This window comes from Cydia amplana, chromosome 27, assembly GCF_948474715.1.
Source record: "Cydia amplana chromosome 27, ilCydAmpl1.1, whole genome shotgun sequence".
NCBI lineage: Eukaryota > Metazoa > Arthropoda > Insecta > Lepidoptera > Tortricidae > Cydia > Cydia amplana.
The window spans coordinates 4,585,722-4,600,536 of record NC_086095.1 but is presented as its reverse complement, the minus strand read 5'-3'; the positions used below and the strand labels follow the sequence as shown (position 1 = coordinate 4,600,536).

Here is a 14,815-nt window from a genome sequence, read left to right as displayed (position 1 = left end):
AAATGACCTCAGCGACCTACTTTTGATCACTCAACACTCATCCACCATCATAATCAGATGATCGCTCAAATGAATTATTTATAGAACATCAAGTCTTTTATAGTGTACAAAGAACGACCTAGCATAAGCCTTTCAAACGCGAATTGCATACTAAAAAGAACTTTTAACTACCAAGATAACTTTGCTGTTTGAGAAACGAGAGTCATTCGAAATGTATTCTTATTGGAAACCAGTAAAGGTGTTGGGTAGTTTTGTTAATTATGTTTTTAATTGTGTAGTGATTTATTTGGTTAAGAGACGTCATTGCGTGACTACGTCATAAAATTGGCACAAGAAAACCTTTGTCATAGAAAAATAAAACAAATGCAAAACTACACTTTCGATTTCCATACAGAAGGGTCTGTCACCTGCAATAATATGTTATTCTTCGAAGGCCGCAAAAACGTGACGTTATCTATGAAAAGAGACCTTATTGTCGATGGCGCTTACGCCATTATTAACGATGCTCCCATATAAATACAATGCCGCGCGACGCTGTGCGGCGTAAGCGCCATCGACAATAAGGTCCCTTTTCATAGATAATGCCCCAAATGTGTAACTCGCTCTTATGTCTCTAAAGTGTCATTCTATATTCTATGGAACTTGCTAACTATGTAAACAAAAGTCACTATAGTAAATTCATATTTTTGACAGTTTCAATTGTGATACGGCGGTTTGTTTACATAGTTAGCAAGTTCCATAGAATGACACTTTGAAAAGATAGTGTGAGATATTTTTCGGCCTTTGTTGTGTTACATATTATTGCAGGTGACTGTACAAGTGTACATGCAGTCACACACTCTTGCTACCATAGAAATAAGGATATATGTTTCGATATATTTGGCCACTTTGGCCGTCTTTATCTATTTGACTTGATCTACTCGTTCGCAGGTTGAACTATGTCATCAATTTTAAATCAACCTTATCGACAACCGACAATGTGGTACCTTTTTGTTGGAGACGTCACATATGGGGCATTATCTATGAAAAGGGACCTTATTGTCGATGGTGCTTATGCCGCACAGTGTCGCGCGGCATTGTATTTATATCGGAGCATCGTTAATAACGGCGTAAGCGCCATAGACAATAAGGTCCCTTTTCATAGATAACTTAGGTATCACATATGTACCCGTACCTATACCAATAAACACCACGAATTGTCTTAAAAACGCCTTAAGAGTCCCCGGCAACTGTATTCTCCATACAAACGTATTTACGCTCTCATTTTAAAACGACTAGTTAGATTGCTCTGAAACTTTGTACTTACAATAGGATAAGGTATATCTAAGTCTGTAATTAGTTTATGTAGCTTCAGATACCATAGTAAAAAAATATAACGAATTTAAGTTTTCATACAAAACTTGTTTTTGCTCTACATATTTCGTTTGTATATAAACTGGAGCTATATAAAAACTAGATATACCTCATGTCATTGTATGTGAAAAGTTTCATTACAATCCAACTCGTAATTTTAAAATGACAATGAAACTCCGTTTGTATGGGAAGGCGAAATTCGGCTTATAAATGTAACGTTAAGTTACGCTTATAAGTAAGCGTTTAAAACAAAACACGGAAATGATTCAAACGACCTGTCGCCATTTTAATCATACGATACGTTAAATGCTAGCTATACTCATCATCAATTCCTAAACCTTATTGTAAGCTACATAAGGTCCACCGAATCCAGTCGCCTGTTGCTATCTGTACTTACTTATTACCAATTGCATAATTTAATATTAGCTAACAGTAAAAAACACACGTTTTGTTTCCTCTGATGAATTACGTAAATAACTGACCTTCTAAATAGAGGGAGGTGAAGGCCGTAGTCGAAAAGGATTTAGATGTCTAGACTAGACCACGATTATTGTTTCTAAATTTGTTTGATACTTACCTACTTCCTATTAAATTGTAGGTACCTAGTACCTACAACGGGACTTAATCACGTATTTAAGTTTTAAGATTAAGGCCTGTGCACACTGGGTGCGTGTGCGTAGACGTGCACGTGCACGTGCGCGTTGTAATATACAGATCCTTATGAGAGACGACACACCGCCTTGCGTGACGTGTGCGTGCGCGTCGCCAACATTTTAGCGCACGCGCACGTGCACGTCTACGTACACGCAGCCGGTGTGCACAGGCTTTTGCCTCTGACGTTTCGAGGACGGCGTTGTCCCCGTCCCGTGGTCTCGGAGAAGACTAGCTAAAGTTGACATCAACATCTTCTAGCCGCGCGAGTTTGTCGAACTACCCGCACTTGGTCTTATCACTTCACTTCACTACATAGTATAAAACAAAGTCGCTTCCCTGTCTGTCTGTCTGTATGTATGCTTAGATCTTTAAAACTACGCAACGGATTTTGATGCGGTTTTTTAATAGATAGAGTGATTCAAGATTCAAGGTTTATGTATAATTTGTTGACCCGTGCGAAGCCGTGGCGGGTCGCTAGTATAGTATAAAAATCAGTTTACCACATGTAATAAAAAACAACGGGTTGCACTCCGGGAGTGCGGCAGAAGTGAAAACTCAATTACTATTGCAAAATGTCTGCAGCACTATGTATAATTGAGGTTAACTCCATCTAGTAGCGTTATTTCGTCGCATTACTTGAAACCCCTAAGCACATCACTGTTAGTACTCGAGTTATATTAATACCAGTTAGAGGGAAATTCACTAGATGGCAATTAAATCAATAAAGAAAAACTCAATGTAATTGTAACAGTTTTTCGATCAGGTCACGTGTCCGTCTTACGCGAGTCTGTCGCGAGTTTAATATTTTTCCTCGCCTCAAAAAGTGCACAGCGCCGCTAAAGAAGTTTTCACTTCAAAAATACAATTTTATCGAGGTTTGAATGTCAGTTTCGTCCCTACTAACCCCATTTTGCGGTACAAACACCACTTCAAGAGCCGCTTACTTCCTGGAACATCGTAAGTACCTGACGTAATTATAATTACGCTTTATCAATGGAATGACGCATAGTATCGTGATCGGAATAATATTGTCTAGGAGTCTAGGAGGCCAATTGGAAATTAAACATTAATGTCAAAAAACACAATCTTTCATGGTCATTAGGTCATAACATGGTCATAACTGTATTGCCTGTTAAATAGGTAAATACAGGTAAGTGTGGCATAGGGATAAGTGTGACTGGCCTTCATATTGGGGCCTGTTTACAATTGATTATTGTTTATAGCTAGGTACTTGCGTTGCAAATGTTGTCAACTCGCAATAAACACTAATCAATGTGTAAACAAAGGCCCAATGGGAGCGTTCAAGTATTACGTAACGAATTTGGGGGGAGGGGGGGTCTTGTAAAACGATATAGTCGAACTACGCATTGTTTTTTAACCCTTCAGAACTTTTCGCCACTTTACGGTACTTTACGCCACATAATTGTGGCCTTTAGGTAAAAAAATGGTCACTTGGTGGTTACGTAACGTTTTACTAGGGGGAGGGGGGGTACAGAAAAACGTTACGGCGCGTTACATGGGGGGGAGGGGGGGTCTAAAATGTCCAAAAATTGCGTTACGTAATACTTGAACTTGCAGGTAACAGGCCCACTTGCACCAATTAATCCACTACCCCGGGTTAACCTGTTAAACCTGGAGTTACCATGGTTACCAGTACAATTTGGACACTGGGTTATCGGTTTAACCGCTTAACCCCGGGTTAGTGGGATAGTGCTAGGGGCTTTTTCTAGGGATTCAATGGTCAGCTACCGAATCCCGCGCTTCATAAAAAAAACAATGCCTTTTGTTTAACAGATTAAGGTTCAAGCCGAAAAAATCTACTCAGAAAATTTCAACATTCACAGCTGACCATTTTTAAACCTTATTGCAAAGACTTAAGATCCATCAATAATCAGTTAAAACTTGTGATCGGAGATCAGATATTTTTCTCAAACTATCAATAGATCTGTTAATTAATTCGTATTTATGTAAATCGTGCACTTGGCCCCGATAACCGACTCGGGTTAAAGGGGGTAATGTGTTTTATGCAATATGTCGCGGTTAGAGCATATGTGGCATACATTAGCGGAGACCATGCGGAGACATGACGTATTGTTAAGGCCAGGTTACTCCAAGTTATTTTTTTGCAAACGGTAAACTATGCATTTGCAGAAAACTATAATATTTACAATAGCGGAAAGTGACATATTCAATCTGCATGGAACACATCTCTGGTCTAATTCGGGACCTTGCCAAAACAATACATTAAGTATAGAAAAAAGCCTCAATTGCTATTCATATTTTTGGCATTTTTTGGCAACCGTAGGTATATATATTAGGATCTAAAAAAGCACTACGATATTTCAAAAACTTTTTTCTGAACCTACGGCACCTTAACCTGTACAGTTGATTGAACTGATCGACGAACTTGGCCTTAAGTTGGTTGGTGAATGAAATGACGTTTGGGATCTGCATCGGATACGAATACATACAGAAGGTCACTGAATACAAGGTTCTATATGCTATTTTTCATATTATTATTATTATTATTTGTATCTCCGTTATAAAACTCTCGGGTCTTTCGAGCCCGGTCATTTATAAGGCGTGCGTGGGGATATAGATCCAACACGTAGAGGCCATTTGGAGAGATTTGATGTCACGTAGAACGCCTGCTGGAACCCATTCACGGGTACATCAATAGATACCCATGAACTGGTTTCAGCAGGCATTAGAAGCTATTGTAGAGAATATGGACAGAGTACTGGTCTATGTTTTATGTTTGGGTGGAAAAAAGACTGGGCTATTGCTAAGAGTTCCGGACACCTGCCATAACATTGTGTTATACAGTGTTATCGAGGCAGGCGGTGACTCGCCACTCGCTAGATGGGCACCTGATGCGCCATCGTAAAGACGGCCAGGCGCAACACCGGCGTGAGCGGCTCAGGGGTGTCGAGAGGTGTGCTGCGCTTTCTCCGAAGTTACTCGCGGCGTTATGCCCTTTAACACTTCCACCCCTGGAGCATATAGCTCTAACGACTCCTCTCTGGACGGCCAATTAAGGCAAGCCAGAGCCGAGAGTCCTGCGGGTCCCCTTGGGATCCACTCCGACCGACGAAGACACGCCGGAGACGGAGACCCTGTACGACTCTCTGGAGCACTCGGGTCCGTGGGGTCGTTACTCCCCAATAGCTCGCCACAAGCTGCCCTGCGGGCTTATTATTATTATTATTATATAATTATAGGCGAGCAGCTATTGAGCTGATGAGCCTATGTCACACAGTGTCCAGTGTTATATAGTTCAAAGTTTGTATAGTCATATCACTTCACTAGTAATCATCAGTCTAACTTATTGCTTAAAAGCCAATTGTCCAATCTGTTTATACACATTGACCGAGGGGGCAGTCACAACACTATCCGGTAAACGGTTCCAAGCCGCCACGACACGGTTGGACAAGGAATGATATGCAGCTTTAGTAGTAGTGGGAGTGCGAACAATTCGTAGGCTGTGACCTCGGGTCTCGCGGCTGACAGTTCTCTTATTGATTATTTTGTGGATGTCAGGGAGATTGTAACAGTGGGTGATAATCTTAAAACACTCGATGAGGTCTCCTCTCACTCTCCTAGCTTTGAGTGTGGGCAGCTTCAGTACCTTTAGCCTTTCTTCATAAGGCAAGCGTTTCAGCTTAAAAGGAATCTTGGTGGCTCTTCGCTGCGCACTTTCTAGAAAATTGACGAAATAAGGATTCCATACTTGAAAAGCATATTCTAGCAAGGGCCGGACATATGTTTTATAAATTTTGATAAAAGCTTCAACAGATATGCATTGAAATGAGCGTTTTATAACATACAAGAACGAATTTGCCTTTTTGACTATGTTATTTATGTGCTCACCCCACTTCAGGTTATTTGTAACTGTCACACCGAGATCCTTTTGGGACGTCACCGCTGCAATTGGAGAGTTCCCTATCATGTATTGGACCATAGGGTTTCTTTTACCGAGGTGCAGAACTGCGCATTTGTTAACATTCAATTTCAATATCCACTTCGAAGTCCACTCCGTTAACCGATTCAAATCAGCTTGCAGCTGGCCCGAAGAAACATGAGGGTTGGCAAAGAACTTGCCATCGTCAGCAAAGAAGCACGACTCTGACTCTATTAGTGCTATTAAGTCAGTCACAAATATTCCAAACAGAGTTGGAGACAAGACAGATCCTTGAGGTACTCCACTCAGCACGTTTAGTGGCTGAGACAGGCAGTCACCGACTCGCACACTGAAGGTTCTGTCTGACAGGTACCCTTCTATCCATTTTAGTAGCTTTCCACGGATTCCAAAATGATCTAGTTTCAAAAGTAGTCTCTGATGAGGAACCTTGTCGAATGCACGTTCAAAATCTAAGTATATAATATCTACTGGGAGGTTAAGGTCCATACTTTCGGACTTATATTTACTAGCTTTTCATTTTAGTTGCAGTTATACCTACTAACTATGTAGTACCTACTAACCTTTTATAATCTGTAGATGAATAAGTTTTTGGCAAAAATTTAATTTTTGGTACACGCTCTTATCGCTGACTGTACTTTTCTTACGACAGACAACTAATACTCATCGAGACAATTCTAAAAACCCCTAACACAATTAGGTTGCGTTGTTTCATCACAGAGTTCCTATGGCCACCTCCTGTCTCCATCATCAGATCAGCTCGATAGTACCATAATATTGCATTGTCATCCGACTTACATGTGCATGCAAAATTTCAGCTCAATCGGAGACCGGGAAGTGGATCAAATTTAACTTGCAAGATTCCATTACAATTTAGTTACATACAGGTCGAGTTCCTATGGCCACCTCCTGTCTCCATCATCAGATCAGCTCGATAGTACCATAATATTGCATTGTCATCCGACTTACATGTGCATGCAAAATTTCAGCTCAATCGGAGACCGGGAAGTGGAACAAATTTAACTTGCAAGATTCCATTACAATTTAGTTACATACAGGTCGACCTAATAAAAGCGTGTTAAAAAAACCGGACAAGCTTGCGCGAGTCGGACTCGCCCACCGAGGGTTCCGTACTTTTTTGTATTTGTTGTTATAGAGGCAAGAGAAATACATCATCTCTGAAAATTTCAACTGTCTAGCTATCACGGTTCATGAGATACAGCCTCGTGACAGACAGACGGACGGACAGATGGACAGACAGAGGAGTCTTAGTAATAGGGACCCGTTTTTACCCTTTGGGTACGGAACCCTAAAACATCTTTCGCTCCGGTGTGTGTATGTATGAAGACCAACTCTGAGAACCTTCTCGGTCGTTTCTATTTATTTATTAGATTCATCATCTTCATCTTCCTCGCGTTGTCATGGGAGCCTGGGGTCCGCTTGGCAACTAATCCCAGTAATTGGCGTGGGCACTAGTTTTTACGAAAGCGACTGCCATCTGGCCGTCCAACCCAGAGGGTAAACTAGGCCCGTATTGGGATTAGTCCGGGTTCCTCACGATGTTTTCCTTCACCGAAAAGCGACTGGTAAATATCAAATGATATTTCGTACATAAGTTCCGAAAAACTCATTGGTACGAGCCGGGGTTCGAACCCGCGACCTCCGGATTGCAAGTCGCACGCTCTTACCGCTAGGCCACCAGCCCTTTTTTATCTATTTATATCTCTATCTATGTATTTAGATTAACGACAATAATTTAACAGCATTAAATTACAGAAAATAGTGATAAACTCTCAGATGTTAATAAACACATATAAAACCATTAAACCAACAAACGGCGGCAATATTATTGTTATTAGCTTATTAGTGATCATCTTGCGTCATTCAGTTGCCTGGCGGATTCAGGCCTAAAAAAGCGTTTGTATAATTTGTATGTTAAACATCATTTTGGTTTAACAAAGGCATATTAAATGAATAGTTGTCGAAGTGCAAAATTGCAAATTACAGGCGTTTTTAGGGTTCCTTAGCCCGTACCATGAGTCACTGGCAGTGTCAAAATTGACATACACGCTATCGAGAACGTATTTACTTTCCATACATCTCACTCGCATGACTCGCACTAATAAGTATGTGAGTACGAGCGAGACGCATAGAACAGTTATTTACGATACAAATGCGAAAAAGAGGAAATTCGAAACGAGTGGCGTAAAACACGACCGAAGGGAGTGTTTTAAATCGACACGAGTTGCGAATTACCTATTCGCACGTGTAGGTATCGTACAACGTTTTACAGTAGAATCAGAATCAAGTATTTTATTCGTGATAAACTTAAAACTAAAATTACATACAAGAGTATAACTAAAAACGACAAATATTAAAAAATTGGTAAGCGTTAAAGTTTACCACGAAATGGGCTCGCCTTCAGCATAATACTGACCCGAAAGTCAGCGCTGATCTTCCGGCGAGACCATTTGTGGACCACGCCACGATCACAGCCGTAAGACACGGCCCTACCTATCATAAGCTGAACGCAACCTTTGCAGCAGCTACCGGCAGCAGTATGTACATTTTTTTTTTCTCTAGCCTATTTTGGTGTCCCACTGCTGGGCAAAGGCCTCCCCTCGTTTTTTCCACTCGACCCTGTCATCGGCATTTTCCCACCATTTGGGGTAGAATGCGTCCAAGTCGTCCCGCCATCTCCTTTTCGGTCTGCCTGAACTCCGGCCTCAGCATGCAGCATGCATGCTGAGGCCGCGGCAGCAGCGGCAGTATGTACATATGGACTTTAAATTTTCGACATACACACGGAAAGTGCTATTTCCCGCACTAGTTCGGGAAAGTATCACCATATGTACTGTAAAGTAAATTACGTTCTCGATGGCGTTTATGTCAGTGCCCAAGGTGGCAGCCTCACTTAACTCGAAACAAGTTTTTCCTTCATTTTTTATTCGAACTTATATGAATGATGGAAATTTGACAAAGCATCAGTTTAACTGACTGAGCATTACATTTGTCTTAAGACGATTGGAAGGCCCAATGCCCTTGAGCGTCAGGGCGGAGCTAAGCGGTCTGTACCCGCACCACCCGCTTACCCCGCTCGCTGCGATCGTACGTGAATTTTGTATCACTGCACCGCCACGAGGTTCAAAGAATAAGATACAGCACAGAGGCGTGCAGTTGGCGCTATACTCGTATACCTTTTGTTTGCAGATATTTTGTTGTTTGAGTATGAGTAGATAATGCATTTAGTGGAGGTCGTAAATTACATTTCACGGTTAATACGACTCGCGTCCTGTTTAAAACGCCGTATAAAATTATATTATTATTATATATTACTTACCCATCCCGTTACGCACCATGCTGCACGTTTGTGTAATTGACATAAGCGTCGTATTGAATTGGTAGAGTGTCATTCGATGGAACTTGCTAACTATGTAAGTAATCAAACTTGATGAATGAATTTACTAATGACTTTTGTTGACATAGTTAGTTCCATAGAATGATACTTTATGCAATACGCCGTCAGCCAACATTTTTTAATGTGTTTATTACCTACCTTAGGTTTTTTGTTTTGTCTAATATATACACATATCATAAAGAAACACATCTTCATTCATACTCACATCGTACATCGTAGTGTACCTTTACTTTACTACCTACTATTTGTAGGAACTGCAACAGTAACTTTGTAATAGCAAATATTTATATGGGATTACAAACTTACTTATGCAGTTCTTAGATCTTTAAAACGTGACTGATATTGCAATATTTTTAGGTTTTCTATGGCTTGATAAGCTGAAAACTACTTATGTTTAAAATTTGAAGCTTGTGGATATACTAGAAGTACCTTAGAATTATGATGATCGTAGGTGAGTGAGTGAGTGAGTGAGTGTGTCAGTGTCGAAAATAAGGAACTTTGACGTACAATCATTCTTAAACTACTAGTTCAAATTGAATGTTTTTGAGAATATATCTTAAGCATGTTTAGCCCTATATATTACTGAAAATTCAGGGTTTTAGCTTCAGCCTGCACAAAATTACAGGACGTCGAAAATGGCCTGAATCGCTTCGAGAAAAGGATGGTACGGCCGTGCCTCTTTTTTTGCTCGACTTGGCGGGGGCACTGCCGTGCCCTCAGATTTACTTAATAATTAATTTATTAACATTATTCTACGTTGCATTTGTAGTATCTGTTAAAACAATTATTCTAATTTAAAAATAACTTTAATCGAATAAACCGTTCACTAGAAATAGGCAAAGTTAGTCGCAAAACGGCCTGTCGTAATGTTCCTTTTTTGGAAAAACTATAAGTCATAGGGAACAAGTCAAACATTAGAAATGTTGTACATAAAACGTAAAATCATATATATTTTTTTCATATTTTTTGTTGAACCGTTAAGAAGATATAGACTCTAGAATGTTAGAGTTTTCGGCCAAAAACGGCGTCTAGCGCCTTAATGATCGGTTTTCTTTTTATACGACTGCCCAAAAAAGGAGTGTATTGTTCTCAGGGTTCATGTTTGTGTTTATATGTGAGTTTCTTTATTCCACCATAACTTCTGAATGCCTTGGCCCTTGACCGGTTTAGATACATCTAAATCGTACATGTACGACGTATGGTTGAAATCCTTACGTCAGCCTCCAAGTGACATGGGTTATTGTGACGTCATAATAAAACAACATGGCGGACTTAATACACGATAACGCGCGACCTTTAGAAAAAAACCCGCAAACCCTATCCAGGGGGTATCAAAATGAAGAGCTTTGAAAGACAATTAAAAATATATTTTTTAGCCTTTTAGTTCACTTTTATTGCACATACCTACCTCTAATTTTCAACGGAAGCCTTCAATAGCGAGCCAGACTCGTTCTTTCAGTAACAACAAATCTTGAGCGTTAACCATAAACCATTCATTAGTTTAACTGAGCGTTACATACATTTTTGTCTCAATGCTAGAGTCATTTGACAGTTCCGTTGGACGCGTCATGGGAAATCAATTATAGTACTTATAAATGCCTTATGGGAAACGGTCGAAGAGATAGTTCAGATCCGGAAACCGCTACCAACTTTTAGTATGTTGTTGGGCATGGTATTTAGTCACCAAAACTGCTGGGAGACAGCGGCGCAGGCCATCTACTTCAGCGGAATGACGTCATCAAAATGACTCCCGCCTCGTCGCGAATATTGCATATTGCACCCAAAATATGTATTGCACATAGGTACACGTGTGGGGTATTCAATGAAAGCCAATTAAATATACTATATTCAATGTATACACTGTGTACCAAAATATTCAACAGTTTAAGAGCAATTTACAAAGTAAATAAATGTAAAAAAATATTCGATTATTTGGGTTTCATAACCAAACCAAAAGTCGGAAGTTAAAACAATGTAGGTACTATAATATTAAAGATGACGTCTCAAGCCTTACATATATACCAAAAAAAAAAAATCTAATGAAAATTGTGGAAATTATGCATCAAAATGTAGGTATTCGCCAGAACAAATGCCTTAAGTTTAAAAAATCAAAATTGGTAATTTTCAGGACAATCGGCATAAGCTCCTAATATGTTATTAGCAATATAAATAGGATCATAAAACTGCTGGGAGACAATCTCTATAGTGCCTGAGTGACAAATAATGGCGTCATACATGTGACCACTGCCGAAATTTGCAAAATCTATACCATGAGTCATAAATACACGTACGTGTGCTACATCAAACGAAAGATTATTAAATATACCATGATTCGTCAATACATTATTTGGAAATTGTACAAAAAATCTAGAGCTCGCCAACTATTCTACCTTAATGCGCTTATATTATGCAAAAAGGATTGAATGTGTACAGACGGCATTAAAGACCAATTGTGACGTTCCACGGTAAAAGGTACCTTATGGCACCTGCCTGGCGCTTACGTCGCATAGCACCGCAATTGTATTGGAGCGGCGTTAATAATAGCGTAGGCGCCAACCGCCATAAGGTACCTTTACCCGTGGGACGTCACAATTGTATTAACGAACTCTATTTTGTTACAGATTCCGTAGCGCAGTGTGTATGGGGAGTCCTGCTGCTGATCATGTCAATAGGAGGTCTCCTGTACACGCCCCTAGACCTGATGCTGTGGGAGAAGCTTAACATGAGGCCAGGTAAGAATGTGTCACCACCAGAAGAGTCACTACCAATTACATAGCTAGCAGCTTTGTATGTAAGTTTTTGCAAAAAAAGAAAACATTTTTTTATACGGTTTTATATTTGAACGACCCGCCCCGGCTTCGCACGGGTTAACAAATTATACATAAACCTTCCTCTTGAATCACTCTATCTATTTAAAAAACCGCATCACAATCCGTTACGTAGTTTTAAAGATCAAAGCATACATAGGGACAGCAGCAGGAAGCGACTTTGTTCTATACTATAGGTACTATGTAGTGATTTTAAAATCCCCCTGAGGCCTTTTTTTTAGGGTTCCGTAGTTTGCATCTTGGAACTCTGAGATTAAGTTATTTTGGGAACGCTAACAAATTTTAAATTAAATTAATTTTGTATTAAGCAGAAACGTCTACGAACGATGCTATTAAGCTTCGAAATAAATTAAAAGTGGAAAAATTCACTGTCTTGGGTGGGACTTGAACCCACGACCACTGGATCACTAGGGAGGCTCATAGCGACATCTACCGTAAGAGCTCATATATGGTGGAAATATTCGCTGAATTGGGTACGGTATTGGTAGCTCAGATGGCAGAGCACTGTACTAGTGATCCAGTGGTCGTGGGTTCAAGTCCCACCCAAGACAGTGAATTTTTCCACTTTTAATTTATTTCGAAGCTTAAATTTTAACTTACGATGAAAGTGCACCTATCTAAGATAAGTAGGTACCCCTTTTTGGAAGTCACACCAATGCATCATAAATATAGGTACAAATATTACAGCAGCAATATTATTCGTATGAAGAATTCGTAAACGGAGAAAAAAGTAATAATGCAGATAAGTACGCAAATTAGAGCAAAAAGTGAATGGTGCCGTTAGATAATATTTCATTATTTTGACCCGACATGATTATTTTTATCAAAATAGGGTATTGACCACACAGTGTTATTTTCGCACAAATTTAACTACCTACCGTGTGTGTAACTATATAAATATAAAAGGAGGCCAAACAAACTACCTACGTTTTTAAAATGTAATAAAAAATCAATTAAAAAAGCGGCCAAGTGCGAGTCGGACTCGCCCATGAAGGGTTCCGTATTTAGGGGATTTATGACGTATTTAAAAAAAACTACTTACTAGATCTCGTTCAAACCAATTTTCGGTGGAAGTTTGCATAGTAATGTACATCATATTTTTTTTAGTTTTATCATTGTCTTATTTTAGAAGTTACAGGGGGGCGGGGCCGCGGGGGGGGGGGGGGGGGGGTCACACATTTTACCACTTTGGAAGTGTCTCTCGCGCAAACTATTCAGTTTAGAAAAAAATGATATTAGAAACCTCAGTATCATTTTTGAAGACCTATCCATAGATACCCCACACGTATGGGTTTGATAAAAAATATTTTTTTGAGTTTCAGTTCTAAGTATGGGGAACCCCCAAAATTTATTGTTTTTGTTTCTATTTTTCTGTGAAAATCTTAATGCGGTTCACACAATACATCTACTTACCAAGTTTCAACAGTAGGTATAGTTCCTATAGTTTCGGAAAAAAGTGGCTATGACATACGGACGGACAGACGGACAGACAGACATGACGAATCCTTAAGGGTTCCGTTTTTTGCCATTTGGCTACGGAACCCTAAAAATTACCTATAACTCACAAGTCTTACAACAAAGGTAACTGCCAGCCTTCTGGGCTTTGGGCACTACGAGTATAACGTCTATAACATAACCCATGAAGGTGGCTTTATTATTATTAATTTTACTTTAAATTTTATTATAGTTTAGTTAAGTTTTATTTTTAATGTTTAGTATTTTTATTTTGTTCGTTATTACCTATGTACCTATTAAGTATAGTAATAAATGTTTCACAACAAAGAAATTAAAGCGAGTCACCGTTTTAATATTGGTAATTAGGTATGTATACAAAACTTTTATTCGCTCTTTCGCTCTATTCTGCGGTGGCTAATAAGTTCATAGTATGCTTTAAATAAATCTGTTATTTTTAAATGTGGTGAAGTGGAAATACTTACGTCAATATATATACCTACTTACACTAAAGAAACATTAAAAACCGAGAACCTTCACGGTTGTTTAATTATTGTAATAAAACGTTAAGTGTGCTAAAAAACTGAAGAACGTTTTTCCGGGTGGTCATATTAATAGTACCTTTGTCCATTTTTGTGGCGTAAATATTGACATAGGTTACCTACTTATTGTATGAACGAGTCATCGTAACCTTCGAATGTAGCTGTTTTTAGGGTTCCGTAGCCAAATGGCAAAAAACGGTACCCTTATGGATTCGTCATGTCTGTCTGTCTGTCTGTCCGTCTGTCCGTCCGTATGTCACAGCTACTTTTTTCCGAAACTATAAGAAATATTGTTGAAACTTGGTAAGTAGATTGTATTCTGTGAACCGCATTAAGATTTTCACACAAAAATAGATTAGAACTGAAACTCAAAAAAAAATTATACAGGGTGGATTTTCTTTTTGGGTAACTTTAACAAATTAAAGAAAACTTTTTTCATACATTTACTATGGAGAAAACGTGAAATTTAATTCACATTTTTCTATCTGGCCAATCAGTCCTGTACATTTAAGGACCATAATACTGTATGAAGACATTGCTGTAGGACTGATGGGCGAGATAGAAAATTGAGAATAACATTTCACATTTTCCCCATAGTAAATGTATGAAAAAAGTTTTTATTAATTTGTGGCTTTTTAGTACATTACTG

General features: G+C 39.2%; 1 protein-coding gene across 1 annotated transcript in view; it reads left to right on the top strand.

Annotated features, from left to right (window-relative positions):
- The window catches only part of LOC134660527 (scavenger receptor class B member 1-like), a 76,719-nt gene that overhangs the window by 29,100 nt on the left and 32,804 nt on the right, over window positions 1–14,815 (top strand). Inside the window, exon 4 of the mRNA XM_063516302.1 lies at window positions 11,966–12,076. Coding sequence (XP_063372372.1) covers window positions 11,966–12,076 — 111 coding nt within the window. The remainder of the gene's footprint in view (window positions 1–11,965; window positions 12,077–14,815) is intronic.